The sequence below is a fragment of the Brassica rapa genome, chromosome A09 (genome assembly GCF_000309985.2).
Source record: "Brassica rapa cultivar Chiifu-401-42 chromosome A09, CAAS_Brap_v3.01, whole genome shotgun sequence".
Lineage (NCBI taxonomy): Eukaryota > Viridiplantae > Streptophyta > Magnoliopsida > Brassicales > Brassicaceae > Brassica > Brassica rapa.
Genome location: NC_024803.2, coordinates 41,757,982 through 41,783,800, shown reverse-complemented (window position 1 = coordinate 41,783,800; position 25,819 = coordinate 41,757,982). Strand labels below are relative to the sequence as shown.

Here is a 25,819-nt window from a genome sequence, read left to right as displayed (position 1 = left end):
GTTGGTTCGAGGCTTTACGATAATAAAAACAAATAAAAAGCCAATTTGATTAGCCTCCCCATTTGCCGTCCCGTTACATTCCCGACATGACCAAGTGATTGAATATTTTAAGATTTGCCCTTAATAAAGAAATCAATCCGCGATCGAAGGAGAATCGCGTAAACCAATCGCCAAAATAGTTGAAAACGCAGCTGTGACCTGACGGTAGCATCATGGAGCAGTGGCCAAGATGTAAACGTTTGACACGGCGGAGAAAAGCCAATTAATGCCTGAAAATTGCCGGTTGTTTTGAGAAAAGCGGTATGGTACGAATCAGCAGCGAAGTAATTGCAACTTTGATTAACTACAAGAACTAGAAGTTAAATCTATGGTGGTATCAAAAGCATATATTCATAGTATACTGCAAAGTTAAATCTATTAAACCCAACATTCTAGACTTATAGTTACACATATGCTATCAAAACCAGCTAGTCAACCACACAAGCTTGGTCGAGTGGTACATCGAATTTGGAAAGGTGATAAGCACCCCATATTCGAAAATGAAACAAACTAAATTCAGATTTATCCGTTTCTGTGATCATACGACATGTATATCTAATTTTCATTATGATCAACCAGATCTATTTGGTGTCGATAGACAAACCTCCCAATGACTAGTCGGTTGGGTCTCGGTCTGCCAAATACCTCTGGATTATTAAAAAAACAATGAATCGACTAGATTAATTGGTAAGAGCACCTTAAATACTCATAAGCAAAATTCAAGACTATAAAAAAATTTCTCATACTTTTGATTGTTTTATATTCAAGCATAAAATTAAGGGAACTAGACCTTCCAAACTGTAGAGTACATAATTTTGTCTTTGTATAAAAGATACACACTACACAAGTACACATAATGTTGGGGGGGGGGGTGATATTTTTTGGGTGAATGATGAGTAATTTGATCGGCTTGTGACTCTGACGTTGTATAAGTCTGGCTTAAATTTTGTTAGGTAAGTACTGACGTATAGAAATTTACTTCAAGTCAGCATCAAGTAGCCGTTGGTCCTTGGCATAGTCTCACAGCTAAACTACTCTCTGCAACGCAATTTACGGCAACATTGACGCCGTTAATACTCCTCTGTAGATGAATATAAGTGTTTGTCAGCTGAGATGGGTCCATGCATAAATAAACCAATTTACAATATCATTGTTATGTATAGTACTATATGTTTGGTAGGTACATAAATAACATTTTGTTTGTTTTTAAAGTTAACTTTGGGAACTCACAACGGTCATCATCCCAACAAGTATGCTGGGAGCAAATTAGCGAATAACACAGTTTTCTGCTAACGTGTGCGTAGTAATGCACGTGAGCTAATGGAAGATCCCAATGAGCATCAGTGCATGAAATATTCACGTGCGATATTTTCCTCCCATGCATATCGGTAATTATTTTGTTGCTGGGTCCAACGGCTAAGATCCGAGATTTGGTTTTGTGCATTAACCCAAAAAATTAGCCGAGTAAATGGTAACCAATAATGTCTGATTCGCGTAGCAATATAAAGACGTTGTGAGGGCAACAAACTGGTGATATGATTTCATATACAAGAGGCTTCTTGTCAAGGACCCATTTGGAATTGAAATTATACTCGAAAGCTTATAAAGGCATACAATTATATCAAAGCCCAATATTTAACATATCGTCACTATGAAACAAATATTAATCATTGTTTACAAAAAAATATTATCCTTAGTTTTCCTTCTCCGTACATGAACTCATATGGTCAGATGTCATCTAAATAATTAATTGACAAATACTCGATTTGTTGAGAAAAATAATATCTTCTCCATCTAAATTTGACCATGGATGCTTTGATATAATTATGCTATTTGAATGATTATGTTAAATCATATATTCAAAGAAACGAAATACAATGAGGTATGAATGCCCTTTTTCAAAAAAAAAAATATAAAAAATACAATGAGGTAAAACAAATTAAATTAGAGGGAGAGTCTGACCACGGACTCTTTGATATAACTATGCTGAATTCAATTGAAAAACTATCATAATACAATTCTCTGATCATACATTGAAAGAAACATACTTCGGGTCAAAGGATTAAGATTTTATCGCAAAAAAACATTTAAACGATATTTTGCAAGGTTAGTCATACTTTTGAATCGTTCAAAGTATATATTTGGTCACGATAGTTGACCATAAATTGACATTTTATAAAATAAAATACATGTCGGTCTATATATTGACCAAAATTTTTCTCGAGTCAAAAAGAAATTTCTAAATTTCCTGGTTTCGGCGAACCAGAGATTAACTGCGTGTAAATTGAGTATAGGATGAGTCCTAGTTTTTAGTTGGAGATTCCTGGTTAGAGTAAACTGTTATTAGCTAAAATATCTAAACGCCTGTGACATATCCACTTGATTGGCGCATTAGCCACATATATAGGCCTGTGATTTAAACTCCATCTTCCCACTGACTGGATAAAAAAGGACGGTGATGTGGAGTCGTACAAAGTTTTAGTTTGGAATTTAATCTATCTAAACCAAATTAATACTCAGCTGAAATTCTGGTTCAATTCAATAATCTTATCCTAATTAACTTTTATTGTTTGTGCCCAATCCTTAGCCGTATAATTATATAAACTATCAAATTTTCATTATTATCTGAAAAACGACTTATATATTTTGGTTGCGGATGATTGCCTTGCCTCAACCTTAGTTGAAACTTGAATCCATCTATATATTTTGCAATTTTTATAAGATTTACTATTATGCTCAAAAATGGATCAGTAGCCCTTGTTTCTTCCATCTTTTAACTCTTCCCTACCTCTCTCACATTTTAAGAATAAACATATTGCTTTTATTGGACGTAGTAACTGGACCCAATCTCTTTCCTCTATTTTCCGTCTTGGAGCTCTCTCTTTATACAACTTAAAAGATCAATAATTTCTTACATCAAATAATTAAGGTTGGTTCTAGAAAAAGGCAACAGAAGGTAGGGCCAAAGTGAGTTAGATAGATGAGATTAGAATCAAACGTACGAAAAAATCCAAAAGTGTGTAACCTTAGCTGTTTTCGTTGTAGAACCCCCATTCATTTTTATTCCAAACCCTTATACGCAAGCAATTCATTCGTTCACCAATATCTTGCATGACCAAGTTATACTAATTTTAAAATTCTATAAATAATGATACTCTTAAACTAATAACAAAGTCGAGCTAAGTTATGTTTTTGGTCATAGTTAATTAGTTATAGGTCACCGAACGATTCAGTTCATCAAAACAAATATGCATGTATAAGTCTTATATATTAGATTTTTGTTTTTAACTAGGGGAAGTTTGGGGTATGGACCTAATCTCCCCTAACCCGGAACTAGGGATGGGACTGAATAGAAGCAAGTGAATCATGTCCTTCAAGGCCGGCGAGACATATTTAGTTTAGGGGCCAAGAATAACCAAGAATGTTCCTAGCTCTAATGATATTGATGAACATAAATGTCTTCCGGTGATATTATAAATTAGATTTATATATGGCTTAAACACTTGCGTATGATTTTATGTTTCATATTTTGATTAAAGGCAGTCCTATTTATATATTGTTTTGGGTTGTTTTCACACATCAATTATATTAGTATAAATAACCCTTTAAGATATCATCCGTACCCGACAGAACCGATACGCAATACACACAATCTAGCACATTCTCTTCTCTCATGTTCTCTCTCAGTATTGCTTGACTCATCATCGTGTTTAGCAAGAGAACCAAAGTAAAATCAGATGGACGTCTCAGCAGATCGAACACCTTTTAAGCGTCACTCGTCGCTTTCAACGCTTGTGGCTCACTTCTTTGGCATATTAGCCGTTGTTCTAATGCTCATATGGCTTCTCCATTACCGCGAAGGCATCGAGTATGGCTCGGACAACCCCCTTAAGATTTTAAATGTAAGTTTGTGTGTATATAAATATATACTTCAAACCGTTCGGTCATGTTTTAACTAGTTTGTTATTTTTTCTAATACTCTTTTTGGTTCGGAAATGGTTGATATATATAGGTGCACCCATTTCTCATGTACTGTGGATTTCTCTTCCTCGTCGGCCAAGGTAATTCAATCACGACTTAAACAAATAACAAAAAAAAAAATGATAAAATGGTAGTTTTCTTCCATATACAGTACATAATATAATCAATAAAATGATTTAGGTTTCCAAAAAAATTACATTCGTGATTATGCATGAATTAATTATAAAAACAATAATTGACAATGATTGTGCAGCGATGATGACGTACAAAACGGCATATGCCTCGCACCAAGTACAGAAAATGGTTCACGGTGGGCTTCACTTAATAGGATTAGTTCTAGGTATTGTCGGAATCTCCGCTGCCTTTAGATTCCACGACAAACTAAACCTTAAAGACATGGTATCTCTTCACTCCTGGATCGGCCTCACAACTTTCATCCTCCTCGGCCTCCAGGTTAATATCAGTTCATAGACGTGGATTTTAACGTTAATTAAACCATCGCTTTGTTGAAAATTTGTGGTGGTGATGTAACTTTACAGTGGCTACTTGGTGCATTCACATTCCTTGCGCCACAATCTTCATCAGGGACAAGAGCAAGGATGATGCCGTGGCACGTCTTAGGTGGTCGGGCTCTATTTTATATGGGCATCGTCGCAGCACTTACCGGACTCATGCAGAGAGCCACGATGCTTGGTCAGAGCACAAACGCTGAGTCACGTCTCATTAACTTCACCGGCTTAGCCATTCTTCTCTTTGGCGTTTCCGTCGACTTCTCCGTCGCTCTTGGCCGTTATGGTTGACGGATTCCTATATTAGCCTACCGTTAAATTGATTTTTATGCATTGTATCATTGAATGAGTTCTTGTTTGATTGTTTGTTTTGGTGTCTAAATGTGATTGGGAGATATCTAATTGGGCCCTGAGAGTGTGATTGTTTGATATTTTGATTCTAAAATTTACTTTTGTATGTTTTTTTCTTTGTTGTTATTTCATCTTTGATGCTTACTAAAAGAAAAAGTCATTATTTGCATATTTTAATTGTAGTGATATATTCCCACGTCAGAAAGCAATTTAAACGGTCCGGAAAACTTCATGCCATTACCTTTTCAATTGTCTATAGTTTTATTATCTTTCTCAAACGAATATCTTTTAAAAATGTCTAAAATGATAACCCAAAAAGTGTTGAATGGTATATGTTTTAATGAAACTAGAGAAATAACAATTTTAGCTTTTATATGCAAGTTCTTATCTGAAATTTTAATGTTAAGACTTAAGAGTGAATGAATTATGCGAAGTTCACATTGAACAGGATACTAGTGTAGATATAAACAAGAGATCATGTGAAATGATGTTGTCAAATTTTGCGCCAGGATTCAAGCATTGGAATATCATTCCGGTGGCAACAATCAGCAATTATGTCATCATTTCATATCGTAGTTGTACCAAAAACCATATATATAATCCTACAGTCCTTCCAATTATATGTTTTATTTATTTTCAGACGCTAGGTTATTTACCTTAGAGACACAAAAAAATTGATCTTCTAACCAATATAAAAATGACAGTGATGACTGAAAATATAAGAAGTCTTTCACACCTTATTAAAGAAGAAATAGGAAAAAAAGTTTTAATAAAATGAGATTGTAATGTATTGAACAAAATAAGCAATAAATGTGTGTGGCAGCACAAATGTGGCCTGATAATTGGTATTAGTAATGCAGAGACGAGCTAATTAAGTCCAGAGATTAAGCATATAAATCTGTAGAGGCATTGTCTTGTTATATACCTTATAAATGTTTGTTGTGTAAATGGTAATAATAACCTGTGAGTTCGTATTGGAGTATACTGTATCTGGTTGTTGGTGTAATTTGTTCTTGTGGATTTCTTACTGCTCAAGCAACCATTCCAGGCTCTGTATATAGAAACGCGAATTTAAAACACATCCGTCAACTCTTTAGTGGAGAAAAGGAGGTCTGATACGATGAGAGTGATGTTGAACAAAATACCTCGACGCATTCAGGCAGGTCGCTATCTTTTGTTCTAACATGAACCTGTAGAGAGAGAGAGATTGAGGTTTAGATTGTGAATGTTCTGTATGTTCTTTGAGATCAAAAAGTCTTTTAAGTAGTGATGAAGAGATTGGTACCTTTATGACTCGTTGGTAGGCTGAGATTTTGTTGTGTTCACTGCAGGCGAGAACTACAACCCCGGCTGCTACAGTTGAGGGCCAAAAACAGAGTTGAGTGTGATCGGATAGTGAGGTTATGGCCAAGGATCTCGCTTTCTTTTCAACTTCTGGATTGGCTCGTGCAGCTTTTAGGTAAAACCTGAGATGTATCAATGATAATTATATGTATACGTGTCTTGGAACAGAAAATATTCAGTAATAAAGGATTTTACCATAAGAAGTTAAAGATTGTGGGTGACAAGCATTTGAAGTTGAGAACTTCTTGAACCAGCCACTCCATTGCCACCACTTCATGCCGGCTGTACTTTAGGTTCTGGATGTAGAAGTTCCTTCTCCGGATGCTAATCATATGGAGAAAGTACCAGGTGAGGAGCTAAAGAAAATTGAACTATTGATATGTGTGTGTGCAGAAGGTATTAGCAGTACATAGCTTTTGGGAAACAGAATCCAATATTTGACACACATATGACCATATAAGATTTGTATATGGAAGCCATATAGTCATCTTCTTATTGAGACCATTTTACCTAGGGCTGGGCAAATAAACCGAACCCGAAAACCCGAACCGAATCCGATCCGATAAAAATGAATCCGAACCGATCCGAACCCGACGTAAATACCGAATGGATCTTGTTTTGTGGTATTTCGGGTTATGGGTATTATCCGAACCGAACCCGAATCTAAATGGATATCCGATAGAACCCGAAATATTCAAAACCTCGAAAAGATCTTGTACCAAATATGATCTCAATTCCTAATATGTATCCAAAATACACTAAGAAATATTGAACATCTAAAATACTTATCTATAACATGAATGTTTGTGGGGTTCTATTACATGAATCTTGAAGTATTTAGATTTTGATTTTGTTTTCGTTAAACAATGTTTCTCATTTCATGAGAACTTAGTTTTTGTTTTATGCTTTTATTTATTTGGTTTTCTTTTTATCATTAAATATGTTTACTTTTCGTATGATTTTGAATGATCACGGTTGATGTTCCTTATTTTTGAATCGATTTTACTTAAGTTTTGGTTTCAAAATAGGTACAAATCAGGTCTTTTAAAACTGAAGAACCGATTTTACTCATGTTTTGGTTATAAAATAGGTAAAAATCAGGTACTTTTAAACCGAAAAACCGATTGGGACCCGAACCCGAAAGTATATTGGGTTGTACCGGTTCTTTGAAGATTTACTAACCCCGACCCGAACCCGATGGAACCCGAACCGGTCCCGAACCGAACTTTCATATAATCCGAATGGAGCTGATTTTGATAAACCCGAAAAACCAAAACCCGATTGGATAAAACCGAAACCCGATTGGGACCCCGAATGCCCAGGCCTAATTTTACCTAATGAACACTAGAAGTCAGAATAATGAAAGATGGAACATGGTTTGTACCTATTGTAAGGTTGGTTTTCTTCAATTCTGGTGGCCAGAGTAAGACTCGCAATCCCGACTAGTACTAGGTTCCTCTCGCTCTTGAAGGTTCCTTTGCTCAGGAAACGATCCAGCAGACTAACTCCTAGAAACAACGTCTCCGGCTGAAGCTCCATTGCAGAACATTGCTGCGTATAGTCAGTGAGAAGGACAAATCAGTAAAACAGAAGAACACCATACATACATTTAGAATCGTTCCTTTATTAGACGCTTCAATCAAATGCAATGCATACAAGAAGAGAATGATGATAAATGTTCATTCAACCTCCACAATCCATTGAACCATGATCAAGCGTAGCTGAGGGATGAAATCAGCATGATCCATCCTGGAGCAGTAAGCTTTAGCGTAGTCACGCAGATACGCATGACTTCTCTCTCTTTCCCTCAGCCTTTGATAGCTCTCTTCCACCTCTTCATCTTCAAACCTTAACAGCTAAAACAATAATCGAATGATCGTTTCAAGCAATTAACAACACCTTCAAGCTGTGTAATCAATAGCAAGAGATATGAATGCATTATACGCTTACGTCAGATTGAGTTTCACGGCTTAGTTCTTCGCGAGAGGATTCGAGATCGTTAGGGATCGTGGATCTACAGAACTGTTCCTTGAACGCGAGGTACAGAGAGCGACTATGTGAAACAGGAGAATCATCAGAGCTAGATCTCTCCGAGAACTCGCTGCCAGAGTCGGAAAAAACTGAAGAAGTGTAATCCGATGAGTACTGTGAAAATATCTCCGACGACTCATCCTCTTCGTCGGAGAACGTCTCTTCGCAAGCGAGATCGGAGACGAATCCGATTGTCTCAAACTCCGTCTTCGCTTCCACGTGTCCGCTCGGTTTGGAGATTTCAGTTTCTTCGTAATCGCCTCCTCCTCCTCCGGTTACGCTCCCGAACTTGGAGCAAGACTCTACTCCCGAAACGACGTCGCTCTCCTTATTCTCGGCAAACGTCACGTCGGATCGTGTGAAGGACGTTTCGCTTACTTCGATCTCGTCTCCTTCCTTCTCCTTGGTTAGCTTAGAGTATGACCTCGTGATCCTCCGAAGCTTCGGATCAGCAGGTCCCGAAACTTCTTCTTCTTCCTCTTCGATTCGAATCTTCTTCAGCTTCGAGCTCTCCTCGACTCTGCTTGAACCGCATGAGACATTGTCATCGACTGCAGAAAGCAAATTGGAGCCGGAAGCAGCGGATAGTGGAGAGATCAGAGCTCTCTTCCGGATCGAACTCATCGACGGAAGGTTCTTCGCGGCGAACGGCGTCGCCCCAGCCTTACGCTTTGAGTTTCTCGACGCGATCACCTTCATCGATGAAAATTTGAAATTCGAATTTGAAAATGGAAACTCGTTTGGGTTCGTTAGAGTGGGGGATGCGGTTATAGTGAGAGAAGTGGTGATGGTGGAGAGTGAGAGAGGTTCTTATACGCTGCGGGTAGGTCCACGTGAACGTCCTTTTCGTTCTTGTTTTATTGGTCGCAATCCGCATTCTTCGGACGCTTGTCTTCTTTCAGCGTTTGCGTTTGAATTTATACACTTTGTTTCTCAATGGCTGAAGACATGCGTTTTGATAATTACTTCAACTGGTTGGTTGATATTTTTCAATTAGTTTCTCACTTTTATCAGCATACCGTCTAATCATTTTTCTTGGGTCACGTTCACATGCAAGTTATCGTAGCCAGAAACATAATCGTAGACAGCGTTGCTGTGTTCCTAAGATGTAGTGTGGGTGATGGGAAAACAGCTAAGTTCTGGTATGATTTCTGGAATGATATGGGACCCTTGATCTGTGCGTTTGGTGAATCTGGCACCAGAGAACTTCGTCTTCGAAGGGAGGCAAGCGTGTGTGAGGCGGCTGCTAATGGCCACTGGCTAATTCCTCATGCTCGGTCCGACTAGGCAGAGACTTTGCAGATTGTCCTCTCAACAATGACCCCTCCTTCTGATGAGAATGGCAGGGATGTCTATCTGTGGAGGAATGGAGAGGTCCATTATGTCCAGAAGTTCTCGACCAAGGCTACTTGAATTAGGCTGAGAGAACCCTCACCTCTGGTACCATGGAGCAGACTAGTCTGGTTCAAGGAAGAAATACCAAGATGTTCTTTTGTTACTTGGATGGTGGCTCTCGCTAGGCTTCCCACCAGGGACCGGCTTGCTTCGTGGGGCATGAACGTTCCAACGCAGTGTGTTCTTTGTCTCTCCGGAACAGAGTCTCATTCTCATCTCTTTTTTCAATGCCCCTTCGTTGCAGCAATTTGGGCTAAGTTCTCTGCTAGTCCAGTTCTGCTTGCTCCAGTCTCTATCCAAGCGCTTGCTGGTGTTATTGCTCATCCCCAACTCGCTGGAGTTGCTGGTATGTATGCTGTGCTGAAGCTTATATTGCAGGTAATTGTGTATTGCATCTGACGGGAGCGTAACGTGCGCATCTTCCAGCAAGTCTCTACATCAGTTGCTGAAGTCTTCTCTCGGGTGGACCGTCTCATCAAGGACCGCCTGCTTGCCATCAGTCGTCACACCCAACCTCCGCCATCGCCTTTGTTGCTCTTGCTCTATCTCTCTTTGTTGCCCGCGGGCCTGTAATTCTTGCTCTGTTGTTTTTGCTCTCTCTTATTTTCTTGTAATAAGTGGCTTCCCATAACTCTAAAAAACTGAAAATCTTGGTATAAATCTTAACATTTACACCAAAAAAAACATAATCGTAGCCAGAAATATAGGAAATGAATTTCATTTTCTTATAAATATTCCAAAATTTCTTCTATTTTTTTTTTTTACCGAACAACAACTTTCATTAACCAAAACACGATTGCAAAGATTTTAACCTCACAGAGATTTAAACCCCACATACAAAAACGTCGAGATCTAGTATCACTCAAAAATACTTAAAAAGATCCTACGCTACCCAGTTTGAACCAACATTGTATTTTTCACCACACCGAATTTTTATAAGTTAATTAAACTTGGACAGCAAAAGAACTAAATTTTGAGTTACATATTTAAATTATTTCCTTCTAAGATGCAGTAATTCCAATTCTACTCCATAATAGAGAACTTCAAAATGTTCTAATAGTTTAACAAGTATAGTTTACATTATTATTTCCATATTAAAATTAAATTTCACTTAAGTTTACTCCATTTAAAAAATAATATATAAAACAAAAAATTACTTCTTTATGGAGTAATCCAAACTTTATTTTGAAATAAAAAATGAAGTTGGATTGAAGATGTTATGGAGCTATTTTATTCCGATCCAATTTTTTTAAAAAAATTAATATCCAACAGATTTGGATTAGAGTTTAGCATATGAACCAAACTTAATTACAAAACCTCCCTCCACTTTAATATTGGAATATGTTCATAAATCATCCTTACTTAGTTGTCTAAATATGGTATGCACATATCTATATGTAACAGATGAAGGACACTGATTTAATCAGGTCAAGCCTATATTAATGTAGACCCAATCTCTCCCTTTGACAAATTGTAATATTTTCCTAGTTAAACTATTCTTTTAACAGAAAAGCATCTTTTTCAAACAAAAAATCCTATATTTTCTTGACACACAGTTTCACCTAGACAAAACAAAACGTCCCGCTTACTATAGAATTTATCAAAACCTGCATAATCATGAAGGAACCTCCCAGTTTTCATTGATCTTAAGTGAATAATTTAGATGTAATCTAATACTATAAAGAAGACTATTCTCTTCTTCTCAGCTTGCCACGTCACTAAATCGAATTCTAACAATGCGACACGTGTTCGTGCTCATGTTATACTCTGCGTTTCATTAAAGCTTGATGTGGACTGGTGTTTTCAATTACGGTTTTGATACATATTGGATCTCAATAATAATAGGCCCATTTCAAAATCATGAGAGATGCAAGCCGATTAGGGTTTCTGCTCTTCTTCTTCATCGACACCAAAACAGTTCCCAAACAAAAATGATGGGAGTTTCGAGGTATCTCTTTGTTGATCTTCGATGGCGTCGTTCTGGTTACTCTCCTAATTAGATGAAACGCTCCAAGTTACAGATCCATAGCCTTTATGACCTTCTTAACTCCAAAGACCGAAATGAGGCACGATCTGACGTTGAATGCGAGTTTACTCTCTGTGAGGCGGTGTAATCTACACAATATAAAGGTTAGCATCCTTCCCTTGAACATCATCCTTGCAAATTCTAATAAAACTTCAAGGTAGTAGCTTTTGTTTGATGTTTATCAAACTCTAGGTTTTGTTTGGTTCTTTGTCTTTCTATTTCCTCTCCCCAAGATCGTTAGATAAACATTTCGGATCGCTTTTGATAATTTTTTTTGTCTTATCTACAGTTGGCTCAACACAAGCCACATGGTGATGGAAGATCTTTGCAACAGTCGTTCACTGTGAAGCGGGGATTTTCGGAAGGCTATGGCAAAGATTCTGTGTGAGGAGATGAGTTGAGATGAGGATGAGAGTTCTTACTTTTCTTTGAAGAAATTGATTGACGGTTCAAGACAATTACTCCATTAGCGCCCGCGAACCTGTGGGAAGAGCTTTCGTAGTGTTTGGTTTACTCGCCGGTGGCGTTGCGGAAGTTCAATTCGTCGGCACCGTTTAAATGGCAACACCGACTCACTTCATCTTCATCTCTTTGGGACGACATCTGCGCCGTGGTAACATGCTTTCTTATTGTCGGTGTGGTGACGTCAGCCTCTCCACACATTCAAACGCATGTTATTGACAATCAAATTATGATGCAGGCTTTCTCTCAACATACAGAGCTTCCATAGTTATTGTTAAATCTTAATCATGTCTGAGGATACCATCACCGTCCCTCTCAGCTGCTGGAATGTACTCAGCTTGGTTGGATGGAGCGTCTGCTTGGTTGGAATTCAGAAAGTTCTGCTCCAAAGGAACCTGTCTGAACGTCAATGATGCCTTTGGCCAAGAATTATAACATGGTGGCTGATCCAAGAAATACCTGAACATTGCAATCTTCTTAAGAGCACCGAATGTAACATGTGACGAGGTGTCAAAAGCTCTTCTAGATTGTAAGATTGGTCTCCCATTTGGTTTGTTACTTAGGGGTAAAGTTCTATTTGCTTTGATCACTTCAACTTGCAAAATAGTGTTAACGGAACACATTCTATGCACTAATCTTATTTCCATCATTTTCTATTCACTTCACTAATCAAGTTCAGTCCAACGACTATTTATCATCCAGGAATCAAGTTCTATTTGTTAAATATATTTGTGAATCACACACAGCCAAGCTATCCACAAATTTATTGAACAATCTCTTCAAAGACAAACTTATAATACACTGCCACTTTCAAAAAATGTTTTGTGTACACTTCTTTGGACAGACGAAAACTATGACCGTCTTATTAATGGTAAGTCTGGCTCAAACCAAGCATCAATGCCATCACGTTCCTGCTCTTATTATTCTGAAAGGAGCAAGAGGAAAGCAGGTTGTAGCACAGTCATGTTCCAGCTCCATATTTCACAGAAGCCATCATTGCCGATTTGAGTTGCAGTATTGTGTAAAAGTTTCTAACCACGAGGAGTTTAGTGTTGGAAAATATATTGGAGGTGCAGTGTTTATACCGAAAAGTTCTCAGGCAGAGATATTGTGTAGGTCTAAATGTCATAAAAGGACAGAAAATATAGTAGATGGAATTCTGTTTTTGTGTCCAGTTATATTCTCCGACTGTAGCTTGAAGAGCAAACTATCTAAGAGAGGTGAGATTGGTTTTAATCTGCCATTTCTGGAGAGTTGTGAAGATGTTGAAGGAGAGCAAGGTGAAGAATGTGATTGCTCACGCTGGGTTGTAAGAGACAGTCTTAGCTATTGGTTTCTGATTCTCAGATTTTTCAGCTGCAAATCTCAGACCGGTTTCTAAACACCAAAACAGCCTTTGGAAGACTTTCTTTTGTTGTGTGTTCTCCTGGCGGTGATGGGCCTACGGATCGCTGTGGTGACAGTGCAAAGGGGAGTGTTGTCGGGTGGTTATCAATTCAATACTATACAATTCTTTGCTTACAAAGCTGTGTAAGAGTATATTGTTATTATATAATGGTGAAAGAGTCGAAGCTGATGCTCACTGGAAGGAAATGAAGTAATGGAAAAAAAAACTCGACTAGATGCAAGAAACAATAGTTTTCTAAGTAGCGTTGAAATATTATCAATAAAAATAAAAGTATATAACAAACAATGTTTATTTGATAAGATTTCTAAACAATAAAGAGTGTTAAAGATTCGGCAAATAAATTATTTAGAATGTACATGATACAAAATATTGCAAAGTTTTTTTTTTTTTTGCTAAAAGTAAATATGTGTTGTGTTGATTTAAAATATTGCAAAGTTGTTATGAAAAATGTAATATCTGAAGATACCATCGAAAACATTAAAACATTAAATTTTAACACATTTCCAACAGTTAAAAATATCAATTATCTTATATTATAAATGAATATGCTACGCAAAAAATGTACAATAATTCTTTTTATCAGCTACAGAAAACAGTTATGAAATTTTGTAACAAACATCAAATGTATTATTAACCGAAAGTCAACATTTTATCTATTAAAAAGTATTATACATGCTTATCAACGTCCCTACCACAAATTATAACTAATTAAATCAAGTTGAAGCCAATATCTAATACTCAATATTCTTTGTTCCAAAATCTTAATAATAAAAATGAAAAAATATTAGCAAAAAATTGTTTACTTTTAATTTATTTTTGAAAATTATTTAATATTAGTTAAGTTTATTAAATATTTAATTTGATATTGTAAATTTGAATATATACAATCAAATACACATTTTAAAAAAATAGATGAAAGTATTTTTAAAACACGTATGTGTACCTAATAAATATGCAAAAAATCATACATGATAACTTTTTAAAAATAAAAAGCAATTAAATGTTATATGTAGATTTATTATTTATTATTTATGTCATTCAGATAAAAATATAGCAAAGGTGTAATAATATTCATAATATATACTAGAAAATTATATGCATCATTAAATTATATATTACTAAAAACTAATTTAAATTTTATAAACAATAAAATATAATTATGAAAGTAGTTTATATAATGAATAAAATATACAAAATTATAGTTAATTTAAATTAATAATGATATGAAAATAAAAATATGTCTTTACATAATCGAACAAAGAAAAAAATATAAAATAGTCTGACAACAAACAAAGATAGAAGAAATGAAATTAGTTGATTTATATGAAACAAATAAGTTAAAATATATATACTAACATAATAAAAATATAATACAATATTATTAAAAATCACAATAATTGTATTAGAAACCTACTAAATAGTAACAAAACTGACTTGAAAGAAAACAATTTTAAAAATAATGACCTGGATAAAATAATCATTTTAAAACAAAAATTTTAAAAATTATTTAATTTTTCGCCCGCCCGTAGGGCGGGTTTACTCTAGTTATATATAAATATGTCACAAATTCCTTAAGTATTTCTTAATTGTTTGAGGTGCGAGAGAGATGAGAATGAATCAGGAGAAGAAAACTTGTCCTGTATTCTGGCCAATGGTTCCATGCGATGCTAAAAAATGCGAGAAGATGTGTCTTGACTTTTACGGTCCACCTGTTTCCGCTTACTGTGATAAACCCGGATCATCAAACACTAATTGTCCATGTCTTTCACAGACTGTTAGGTCTTTTAATCGGTGTATTATTGTGTATTTATTTACCCAGATATAAGTAATGCAACAACCGTTAATTACTTTGTTCTAAGACACATAAATAGCCGCATGCGCATCCTAATGGTTTATGCGCATTGTCTAAGTCTTGGAAAAAAACGTCAACAGTTTGTCTTTGTTTATAATTAAGGAGTATTGTATAATGTACAATACTTTTCCATAAACTTTTATTTTTCTTAAATGCAAAGCAGGCGGGCGTGATATATATAGTGCATTTTCTCAGATTGTGATTGCCGTTAATGGATTCTACAATAGCGTTTCTGAAAACGCAGCACAATAAAACACGAGTACACTAGTAATTTCACAATTTGGAAAATGCGTTTTGACATAATAGCACCGAAAGAGTTGTCATGTTTCCCCCTTATTAAGGGGGTGGTGATGAGAGAACAATGTCGTTTAGCTGAGTGTACACCGTATCTACAAAACGGTGCGCTTCGATAAGAGGCTTCTCCACGGCTTCCTTCAGCTCCCGTAGAGTCGAGCAATACGCTTCCTATAGGTGAATAATATTACTTATATATCATTATTTTTTCTTCAACAAAATTCAATTAATTAGATATAGGTGAAATTGTAAGAAAGATGCATAAACGACATGTAAAAATGTTGTTTGTTGTGAAATATATTTTGGCGGAAATTATTTTATTTATAGAAAATAATATAAAAGGAGAAAAATAACCATGAATTGATCAAGGTCTGAAGAGGTAGCTTCGAGGGAAGAATCAGGGTCGAGAGAGAGTTTGGTTAGGTCAAGATCATCCGCTGTGTTCATAATCTCCGGTAAGTCAAAGTCACCGGAGCACACCTGCAGGTTGTTGTGGATCCCGATATGTTAGAAATTAAATTAATTATTTTAACAAAACAAACTAGTTTAAGAAAAGAGATATACATAGAGATAGAGGACTGGACCTTTAAACAGCTGAGATGTGATTGAAGAAGAAGTCCATACAGAGGGTGGCTTGAGATTCTCTTCTTAAGAATCTCGTATTCTTCTTTTGTAATCTGATCAATATCTTGTTTCATGTTTTCTAAAAAACTGTTCTCACCTTTCTTCACCTCCATGTTTCAATCGTCTATCACATAAGCTCTACAAGCCCACATCATATATAGAGTATAGAGCCATGTAACCTATTTGGGAAGCTAGGGTTTTAAGATTACTTTTTGGTCTGTTTGTCGGTCTATGAGACTCTTATTTCTGTTACAAATATTTATTGTACATATATAATATTCATATAATATGATTACATTAGTCACTGGTCAACGGTAACACCATGCGGTCAACATGTCACATATATACATTGATATATTAAGCTGTTGTTGGTATTCATATTAAGAAAAAATAACTATATGGCCATTTTATTTATTAAAAATGAATACTCTCACAATTAACTGTCATTTATATATATGAAGATAATAATTAATCAAGAAAATAGTGTGGAAATAAAAAGGAGTGATGAAGCGAAAGGAGAGGGAAGAGTGGAGGAACAGTGGAGGCAGAAAAGGGCGAAGCATTATTGTGTTATTGCTTACGAAAGCACTTTGAGTCAGACTGTCGATAAATAGAGTTATGCACAAGTCTCATTGCTTCTATTTTTGTTTCCATCGTGTTGCCTAATGAATTCTGTTTATATGGAATTCTATATTAAAAACGAAAGGAAATAAAAAATGTTTGTATAATTTATTTTATTTGCAAGTAATTTTAAAATGCAATTGAATGAATATTTGGACAAATAACTTGTCTATACACGATTATATATTTTATATATAGTTAGTTTATATGATAAACATGAAAAATATGGGCACATACATCTCTAAGTCCATGCATCTGCATATTAAAAGCTTATGAGTTATGACTACTACATAATTAATAAAAGATCTGAAATTTACAATAATCTATACTTTGATGGCTATTTGGTGTGCTTTTTGTATACTAACATAAAAACGCTTTAAATAATGATAGGAACCAATAAAACAACACATAACGAAATGTTGATTAGATTGACGTCTTTATTTTTTTGTGCAAAACAACCTTTTTTAGATTGACGTCTTGATAAAAATGTATCCTTTAACAGCAAAAGAGATCGCTAGAAAAGAAGGTCGTCTTGATATCGTAGTCCGATGATCTAGGAGTGATTAAATTCGTGAGTTATTGGGACTGATCTTAACATATTTGCAAAATCTTGAATATTTGGAGGAGAGAGAGCAACAAAGCTGGAAAGAGAAAAGAGAATCAAATGACTAAACAGTGAGAAGATCGTAAATAGGAACAGAACTGTTGTATCAATGGGACAGTTCCATTTTTGATGAGTTATGTATTTGCCAGTTTCGGTGCCCCAAAACCCTATTATTGATCTCTGGATAACGACCTTTCGTGCTATCCACTTTAGTCTTTTCTTTGAACACATTGAAAAATAAGTAAATTAATCCCATATACAATTATCACAACCATAAGATCTTACGCTACCTCATTTATTGGCCTCTTGATCAAAGCTGAAAACCAAAATTAATTTCCATACAGTCTTTTACGTTACTTCATTGATTATTTTTTTGGTGTAATTTTTTTTGTTGGTGTAAAACTTCATTGATTATTATCTTTTGTTAAAAAGGTTACTTCATTTGTAATGGGCTACGCTCCAAAAAAACTGAACCTCTGGCTGTGCATGGGTTGTATTTTTCTCTCTTATGCATTTAACCAAGAAAAAAACGGTTTTAAAATGTTACTCCATTGATTGGTTTCTTGATTTATGCTGAAGACTACAATCTCCATACAGAATACTAAATACTTCTAATTTGACACTGCACCAAAAATATATGTAGCTTTTGTTGGAACTCGTTTTTGACAAAGTGGTGCTTACCATTTTTCCGATGGGTTTTTCGACGGAGACGTCTGTCGGAAGAACCGGAATTTGGGCACGATGTAATCGTCACCATAAACACTATGAGTTAGTGTATTTGTTGGTCAAAATTAGAGTTATGTTGAATGAGAAATGGAGGTTCAAAGTGAGTGACATGCAAAACTTATAAAGTTTTAAATTTGGCTAAATATAAAAGATTTAGCAAATTGGATCACTTTGGATATATGGGTTAGAATTTGAATTTGAATTTGTTAATTGGACATTATGTCAATCAACTTATTTAGTTATTCTTATTCATGATAATTTATATATCTATATATAAAAATTATAAACCCAAGCAAAGTATAATAAAGGTTGTTGAATTGGTCAAAACCAAGACATTACTTTGCAAAGCTAACTTACGAGAATCTTGGAAATCAATGTCATTACTACAATTGATTCGTACGTTGGCTAACTCCTTAAATTGCATAACGTGCACTTTCTCTTGATTATAAAAGGAGAGCACTTGTGTAGAAAGCAACATACCCGAGACAAAACAATTCCTCATATTATTATTTTTCTTCTTTCTCTTTGATATTTTCTTTGAGTCTGAGAGTATACACAAAACTAGTTTCGCCAGGCTTCTGATAGAGTGACGCAAATCAGAAGATTTTTTTGCAGTTGTATCTTGGGACTCATTACGTTATCAAACCGTCGCACTACGGGACGTATTTTGAGTTAAGGAAAGAGATAATATCTCGCATCTGCAGTTGAATCATCCTTTTCTTAATCTTTGGTATACTTTTATAAATTTTATTCTTTACAATATTCAGTTCTCCGTAGTTTATATAATACGGTCCTATCAGCTTTTAGGTATTAATAACTGGAAAATATTTTAGAGATACGTACATATCTTTGTATGAATGTTTTTAGAAGACAGAAGAAGAATAGCAAATGTAAAATTGAACATAATACCGAGAAGCTTGGTTTAATAGTTACAACTGTTAGATTATCTAGAAGATGTTAAAGTGGTCCTAATTTTAAGCCCTTTTAGAAGGTATTTTCTCCAAAAATTGTTTTTAATTGTTTGAACATCGTGCTCTATGAAGATGTATGGCATCACCAGAACCGGATTTGGATATAGCCGCATAAATTATTGACAGACCCCCAAATTTTTTAGTTTTTTCACATAAGGATATGACCCCAAATTACAAAATAAAAAAAATTATTAAAGTTTTAAAGAAATGTTTATAGCTCCAAACTCATATCTGGCCTAGACATAACAAATACCATTCATGCTCGTAGTTCTGATACTGGAATCTAACATTTGATAAACAAAAGACTACAATCTGAAACCCATATCAACACATCCTAATTCTACTACTGCTAGTCAAAATGTATAGCTCTTTCAGAATTGCTCCTCTGAGAACATCGGTGTTGCTCAAAGACAAATCAAACTCAACTATTTCCTATGAACTAGAAGCAACACCAACACCCCTAGAATCATTCTTACTCATCAATGTTCATCAAATCTGAAGCACAAGAGATTTCCTGATATAACACCTTGCTCCCAACATACACTTACGTATTCAATACACCATGACCATTAATTGGGCCGTAAAGGCCTTGCATGTTAGGTTAAATTCCAATTAGTATTATTATATGAAAAGGCTTGGCCCACTTAAATTGGAGTCCGTTCTGCATGCAAATTAAACTAAAACAAATAAACGAACAACCAAAGACGCGTCGTCGCGAAAGCTGGCGTTCACACAGACGCAACACGTAAAATTAGATCATGAGAGCAATCTTTTTTCTTTTTTGAACTATTTCTATCATGAGAGCAATCTTATTGGGATAGTAAAATGGGTTCTAACAAATATATAACAGTATTTTAATATAATTTAATTTTAATGATGCAAAAAGAATTGGACTAATTAGAAAATAACAAGTGTATATATGGGTAATATGGTATTACATGAGTATTTCATTTTTTTTTTGCAAATAAAAGGGTTAAACCCGGGTCTATTAAAGACACAGACCTAACCCCCGGGTGGAGGTACAGCCCACGGATAGACCCTCTCCTGGGCATTCAAATGAGCCGAAAGCAATAGCTCATATCCGTGTGGCCAGCGGGGTTCGAACCAGGGTTCGCCGTATTGGGTTTAATCCCTCAAGCGCCACTGGACTACCACCACTGGTTGCATGAGTATTTCATAAGAGACTCATTTTCCTTTTCTCTCATATTTTTACAGTTTTTAATGTTAAAATACTCTTTGAGAACCTCTCATTGGAGATGTTTGGATTGAGATCATATCCGGGGACGAACGCACATTGGATCACTTGACATCATAAAAAAATATATAAATCATACTTTATAAACTGTGTCCACTAGTCTGACAGATGCATAATTGGTTGAACATGGTATAATGAACCCCTAAATTGGGGTTCGATAACCCTCTATGACCTTTTTATGATTTTGTACCCCTCGTCACTGATCATATCATCAATCTTAGTGATAGATAGTTGCACCTTTTTACGTGTCAATTGTATGTATCCTTACCTTAAAACAAACTACCAAACCCCATTCTCACTCGACCACTTATTAAAATGGTACCAAAACCCAAATAATATCGAGTAGAGAGGTAACTATTTGCAGATCTAATGTGAACTTTTTTTGTCAATATACCGACATAATAACATGTATCCCTTATGCGTGTACGCAAATCTATATAGTCACATCAGCTAAATGGTGGGTGTGTGAAGACAGAAATGGTTAAGTAAGAAGAATAAGAGGCAACTTCTTATGTTTGTTCTGTAGATGTAATTGCGTAAGAAAGCGACGTTGGACATTGCTATAATGCTATCCTTTTTTTTGGACATTGCTATCCAATTTCATACAAAAATCAGTCAAACAAGTTTCGAAATAGAGTCATGTTCATATTACATTCAGTGTTATCACTAGCATTGGTTGATCGACCGGACAGACTACTTCTCCCCCGAACGAATATAATTTATATAATCAATATTCACAATCGAGATAAACGGTTACTGCGTAAAAGTACAGTTTACCAAATTCATAACAGTTATAGAATGATCAAATCTCGCATATGGAACCTAGAATATAGACGACGAAATACAGAGGAAAAAATGGCAAATACTAAAGTTAAGAGAAGAAAAGCTTATTTGATTAGTTCTGAAGCTCATATGCAAAATTGTTATAATAAATATAACCGATATAGGTTTGACTTGTGGTATGACATTTGAAACATTCTTGTTCTTGAGACGCGGGTTCTATGGTCAAAGCTTTTTGTTTTGTTTCTTTAACTATAACAACAAAACATTTTATTTTTTATATTTAAAATTACTTAGTAAGTACTAGTTCAAATTTAAATAAAATGTATTACAGTCATTTTTTTGGGTCAAACTATCACAGTCAATAAAATCGTATTTAGTATACACTTTCTATATTTGATTCCCATGATTTAGTAGTCATCATGACCAACCAAACAAATAGTAAAATTTGCAAAATAAAAGTAACTTTACTAATCAGGGGATTCGGATAATAAATGTACATATAAATCAATGTAACGCATCATGATAATGTTTATTAAAATACACCGGTGCAATTAATCTATTTACGTGTTTCTCCGAAGACTTCATAAACGGCGCTGTTAACCGTCGTTTTCATACTTTAATCAAAGTATCACGTTCTTCTCTTCTGTTCAAGATTATATATATACTAATACTAATAATAATAATTAAGTTGATGATTAATCAACATTACAAGCAATAAAACATTATTTAGTTTTTTTTGTCTCTATATATATGTATTCCTTCTTTCCCACAAAAGACTCGCTGCTTTAACTACCACATCCACAGGAAACAAAGATGAACAGAGCCGGCGGCGGCGGAGATGTGGTAGAAACGGTGGTAAAGAGTCTTGGCAGAGGGTTCGATATCACGGCGGATTTCCGGTTAAAATACTGCAAAGACGGAGACGGCGGAGATGACAGGTTGGTTGTCCTCGACGAAACTCAAAACAGAGAACTGCATGTTCCTGGTTTCGGAGCTATTCAGAATGTCTCCACCGATATTAATTGCGACAAAGGAGAACGCACTCGGTTTCGTTCCGACATTCTTGACTTCAACAAGGTCCTCCTCAATTAAATCATTTTTACTATTAGTTTATAGCATAGATGTTTATACGTGTGTGTGTGTGTTCTGTTTTGCAAAACAGATGTCGGAATATTTTAATAAGAGGTCGTCGGTGACCGGAAAAATACCGTCGGGGAATTTCAACGCGACTTTCGGGTTTCAAAGCGGGTCATGGGCCACTGACGCCGCAAACGTCAAATCTTTAGGTCTCGACGCGTCTATCATAACGCTATTTAATCTACACATCCACAATCCCAATCGTTTGCGTCTCACTGATCGCGTTCGAAACGCTGTTCCGTCTTCCTGGGACCCGCACTTACTTGCCAGGTATTATAATTCGTTTTTTTCTTCTCTCTTTTTCTTTTTTTTTCCTTCTAATCTTTCATTTAATGAATTACTTGTGTGGCATTACATTACAAGCACAAACGTATAATCATCCAAGTTTTTTTAAAATTTGCCAATTATTTGACTAATTCTATGTTATCATTTAATAATGTGGAATATTTCTGTAGTTCTCCAATATTATTTTCTACTCAACTACTAAAATCAATTGTCAACGATTTCAACTATGAACGTACCCGAAAAATCAGGAATAAACTTGATTTTCTAGACACTTTTTAATTGAACCGGAGTTGGAAAAGTAATATAAACTTAGAATAACTAAAAACTGAAGAACTGAATGTTATTTGCAAAGACTTTGAAACAATAATGTAAACTATAGCCACCAAACTTGATTTTAAATAGTTTTATTATAACACGTAATATTTTATCAGTAGTTTATGGTAATAATAAAAAATAAACATTTTTTTTTCAAATTAAAAAATAATAATAATAAACATTTTAAATGGACAGGTTTATAGAGAAATATGGAACACACGTAATAACTGGGGTAAGCGTAGGAGGACAAGATGTGGTTGTTGTGAGACAAGACAGGTCCTCCGATCTCGAGACCGACCTCCTCCGTCACCATCTCTACGATCTCGGCGACCAATTGTTCACCGGAACTTGTCTTCTTTCTTCACACCGGCCTAATAAGGCCAATCACCACTCACAATCTCAGCCCAAGGTCAGCTCAGTTTAACTTATGCACAACATATTTCATTTGTGTTCACAACTAGAGTTCAATGTTGCAGTTTCCGGAGGCGTTCAATGTATTTGATGACAAACAAACGGTTGCTTTCAATAATTTTTCTATAAACTCCAAAGATGTAAGTTAGTTTCATATAATCTAAACAACAAACTGTATAATGTAACATTCTCATTACTAGAAAACCAATTTACATTTTCAGGGGATAACGGTCATATGCGCGAAAAGAGGAGGTGACGGACGAGCAAAAAGCCATAGCGAATGGCTAATAACAGTCCCGGACAAGCCAGACGCGATCAATTTCAACTTCATTCCGATCACATCACTACTCAAAGACGTTCCTGGCTGTGGTCTTTTATCTCATGCCATGTCTCTCTACCTTAGATGTAACTTCTTTCACTTATCTTATCTACTCTAACCTTAATAGTTGACTATTGAAGGGAGTAGTATGGTCAATGATTGAAGGTGTTAAATTTGGTAATTTTGACAGACAAGCCGCCGTTGATGGACGTACAGTACTTTTTGGAGTTTTCTGGGCCTAGAACGTGGGCTCCGATTCATAACGACCTTCCGTTTGGAGCAGCGCCAAATATGGCTTCGGCGTATCCGTCACTTCACATCAACTTTTTGGGTCCAAAACTATACGTTAACACCACTCCTGTACGTTTAAATGCATCTATAATTCTTGCTTGCATTTTTTATTTCCTTCACTGTCACATATACGTACATGTAAAAGTATTAAGTTTTACTAAGTTTTGAGTTTTTTTAAATCTTTCCTGATTTAGGTGACTAGCGAGAAGAATCCAGTCACAGGAATGCGATTTTTCCTCGAAGGCAAGAAATGCAATAGGTAAAAAGTCAACCAAAGAAAACTTAAAATAGACATATTTGTTTATAAGTCAGTAGTGGGCGAAACGGAACTAACTATAACGTCTTGGGTATCGAAAAGAGAACCACTTGGTTATAAGATTAGAGCTAGGCGTGAAAAGAATATGGCTTAGCTCAAAGCTAAACATAAGTTTGGGAAAGAAGGAGTAACATAACACTTTGCTAGCCAAGAAGATATGGCTAAAAAATTAAATGGGCAAATTTCTTAATAGTACAAAAAGAATTATGACAAAAATAGCACACAATTTTTTTTCCAAAACATTACTAAACTTTAAATTACTCCAACCCTACTCCCTAAATACTAAATTATAAACTCTAATTACTAAACTCAAATCCTAATATGATTTGTTTTTAAATTTGTAACTAATGTTATTTTCTTATAAGAAAATTACATTTGTGCGCTATTTATGAAATAGAAAATAGAAAAAAGAAATAGAAAAGTATTTTAGTGTTGTGGTATGATATTTCTCTTTGATAAAATGTGTACCAATGAGCTTTTAATGAAGTTTATCCATATATATATATAGGTAACAAAAATAATAATGAATTTCTGTTCATCAGGCTGGCTATACACTTGCAACACTTAGAGAATACGAGGACAACGGTTAATGAAAAGATCACCGACGATCATATATGGAGAGGCTCCGACGAAATCTCCGACAGCAACCGCTACTTCGAACCTTTAAACGGTAAGAAATTCTCACACGTGTGTACAGCTCCAGTGAAGTACGACCCAAACTGGATCACAACAACAACAACAACCAGCAAAAACTCAAACAACATCGCTTACATAGTCACCGGAGCACAGCTAGAAGTGAAGAAACACGGCTCAAAATCCGTTCTCCATCTCCGTCTCCGTTTCACCGGAGTCTCTGATCACAGCGTAGTTCAGAAGGAATGGGTGCATGGACCAGGAACTTCTAAGAAATCTGGTATCTTCTCAACAATGAGCTTACCGTTGACTAGTGGGAGTGTTCATCATAATATGGTTGATAACAAAGACAAAAACGAAGTCGTTTTGGACTCCGGTGTTTTCCCAAGAGGACCTCCTGTACCGGCGAATAACAAGATTGTGAAGTTCGTGGATCTTTCGCAGTTATGTAGAGGACCTCAACATAGTCCTGGTCATTGGTTAGTCACTGGAGCTAGGCTTTATTTGGAAAAAGGGAAACTTAACTTGCATGTCAAGTTTGGTCTACTACATCGCCAACGCTTTCTTGCCTCTTCTTGAAAAAAATAGCATTATTTTTTTTTGTATACAGTGACTTTTTTTTATTATTTCTTCCTAAACTGCGACATATAAATGGAGATTTCTTGATTTATTTAGAGATAAAGTTCATGATCGAAAAATAACAAAATTGGTCAAATATGGAAACATAAGAACTTCCACAGCAAAAATGAGACAAGTTCTTGGCTCAAATCTGATCATGCCAAGAATCAGAGAAGCATCTCAGCGATCTGAACAGCATTTAGAGCAGCTCCTTTGCG

General features: G+C 35.5%; 4 protein-coding genes across 6 annotated transcripts; 2 read left to right on the top strand and 2 right to left on the bottom strand.

The window, feature by feature from the left end:
- Positions 1–896: 896 nt before the first annotated feature.
- On the top strand, positions 897–5,057 carry LOC103842947 (probable transmembrane ascorbate ferrireductase 3). Its single transcript, XM_009119630.2, has 4 exons — positions 897–3,941; positions 4,052–4,100; positions 4,274–4,473; positions 4,560–5,057. The coding sequence occupies exons 1-4, from the start codon at positions 3,777–3,779 to the stop codon at positions 4,818–4,820; spliced, it is 675 nt and encodes a 224-aa protein (XP_009117878.1). The 5' UTR covers positions 897–3,776; the 3' UTR covers positions 4,821–5,057.
- Positions 5,019–10,076, bottom strand: LOC103842946 (cyclin-SDS-like). 3 transcript variants are annotated; one of them, XM_009119628.3, is made up of 7 exons: positions 8,175–10,060; positions 7,913–8,080; positions 7,609–7,775; positions 6,420–6,548; positions 6,166–6,346; positions 6,026–6,070; positions 5,019–5,931 (listed from the first exon to the last, which is right to left on the bottom strand). In XM_009119628.3, the coding sequence occupies exons 1-7, from the start codon at positions 8,952–8,954 to the stop codon at positions 5,905–5,907; spliced, it is 1,497 nt and encodes a 498-aa protein (XP_009117876.1). In that variant the 5' UTR covers positions 8,955–10,060; the 3' UTR covers positions 5,019–5,904. The 3 variants fall into 3 exon arrangements, with proteins under 3 accessions (XP_009117876.1, XP_033136914.1, XP_033136913.1); XM_033281023.1 differs by having other exon boundaries at positions 5,019–6,070; positions 8,175–10,069; XM_033281022.1 differs by having other exon boundaries at positions 5,598–5,931; positions 6,026–6,346; positions 8,175–10,076.
- Positions 10,077–15,496: 5,420 nt separating this feature from the next.
- Positions 15,497–20,219, bottom strand: LOC103842944 (protein KNATM-like). The gene is made up of 3 exons (XM_009119627.3): positions 16,277–20,219; positions 16,047–16,172; positions 15,497–15,863 (listed from the first exon to the last, which is right to left on the bottom strand). The coding sequence occupies exons 1-3, from the start codon at positions 16,427–16,429 to the stop codon at positions 15,735–15,737; spliced, it is 408 nt and encodes a 135-aa protein (XP_009117875.1). The 5' UTR covers positions 16,430–20,219; the 3' UTR covers positions 15,497–15,734.
- Positions 20,220–21,835: 1,616 nt separating this feature from the next.
- On the top strand, positions 21,836–25,657 carry LOC103842943 (MACPF domain-containing protein At1g14780). Its single transcript, XM_009119626.3, has 8 exons — positions 21,836–22,353; positions 22,439–22,683; positions 23,209–23,422; positions 23,490–23,564; positions 23,646–23,829; positions 23,934–24,103; positions 24,229–24,293; positions 24,893–25,657. The coding sequence occupies exons 1-8, from the start codon at positions 22,090–22,092 to the stop codon at positions 25,560–25,562; spliced, it is 1,887 nt and encodes a 628-aa protein (XP_009117874.1). The 5' UTR covers positions 21,836–22,089; the 3' UTR covers positions 25,563–25,657.
- Positions 25,658–25,819: the final 162 nt, after the last annotated feature.

What these genes read in the sequence shown, in the direction of transcription:
- LOC103842947 (XM_009119630.2), top strand. Translation starts at nt 3,777, where the DNA reads ATGGACGTCTCAGCAGATCGAACACCTTTTAAGCGTCACTCGTCGCTT. An exon ending in TCTCTTCCTCGTCGGCCAAG is followed by an intron (nt 4,101 to 4,273) that starts GTAATTCAATCA and finishes ATGATTGTGCAG; the next exon opens with CGATGATGACGTACAAAACG. An exon ending in TCATCCTCCTCGGCCTCCAG is followed by an intron (nt 4,474 to 4,559) that starts GTTAATATCAGT and finishes GTAACTTTACAG; the next exon opens with TGGCTACTTGGTGCATTCAC.
- LOC103842946 (XM_033281022.1), bottom strand. Translation starts at nt 8,954, where the DNA reads ATGAAGGTGATCGCGTCGAGAAACTCAAAGCGTAAGGCTGGGGCGACG. An exon ending in TGGTTCAATGGATTGTGGAG is followed by an intron (nt 7,776 to 7,912) that starts GTTGAATGAACA and finishes GACTATACGCAG; the next exon opens with CAATGTTCTGCAATGGAGCT. An exon ending in ACCTGCCTGAATGCGTCGAG is followed by an intron (nt 5,932 to 6,025) that starts GTATTTTGTTCA and finishes TTCTATATACAG; the next exon opens with AGCCTGGAATGGTTGCTTGA.
- LOC103842944 (XM_009119627.3), bottom strand. Translation starts at nt 16,429, where the DNA reads ATGGAGGTGAAGAAAGGTGAGAACAGTTTTTTAGAAAACATGAAACAA. An exon ending in CACATCTCAGCTGTTTAAAG is followed by an intron (nt 16,173 to 16,276) that starts GTCCAGTCCTCT and finishes AACAACCTGCAG; the next exon opens with GTGTGCTCCGGTGACTTTGA. An exon ending in CAGACCTTGATCAATTCATG is followed by an intron (nt 15,864 to 16,046) that starts GTTATTTTTCTC and finishes ATTCACCTATAG; the next exon opens with GAAGCGTATTGCTCGACTCT.
- LOC103842943 (XM_009119626.3), top strand. Translation starts at nt 22,090, where the DNA reads ATGAACAGAGCCGGCGGCGGCGGAGATGTGGTAGAAACGGTGGTAAAG. An exon ending in GACCCGCACTTACTTGCCAG is followed by an intron (nt 22,684 to 23,208) that starts GTATTATAATTC and finishes TTAAATGGACAG; the next exon opens with GTTTATAGAGAAATATGGAA. An exon ending in CATGTCTCTCTACCTTAGAT is followed by an intron (nt 23,830 to 23,933) that starts GTAACTTCTTTC and finishes TAATTTTGACAG; the next exon opens with ACAAGCCGCCGTTGATGGAC.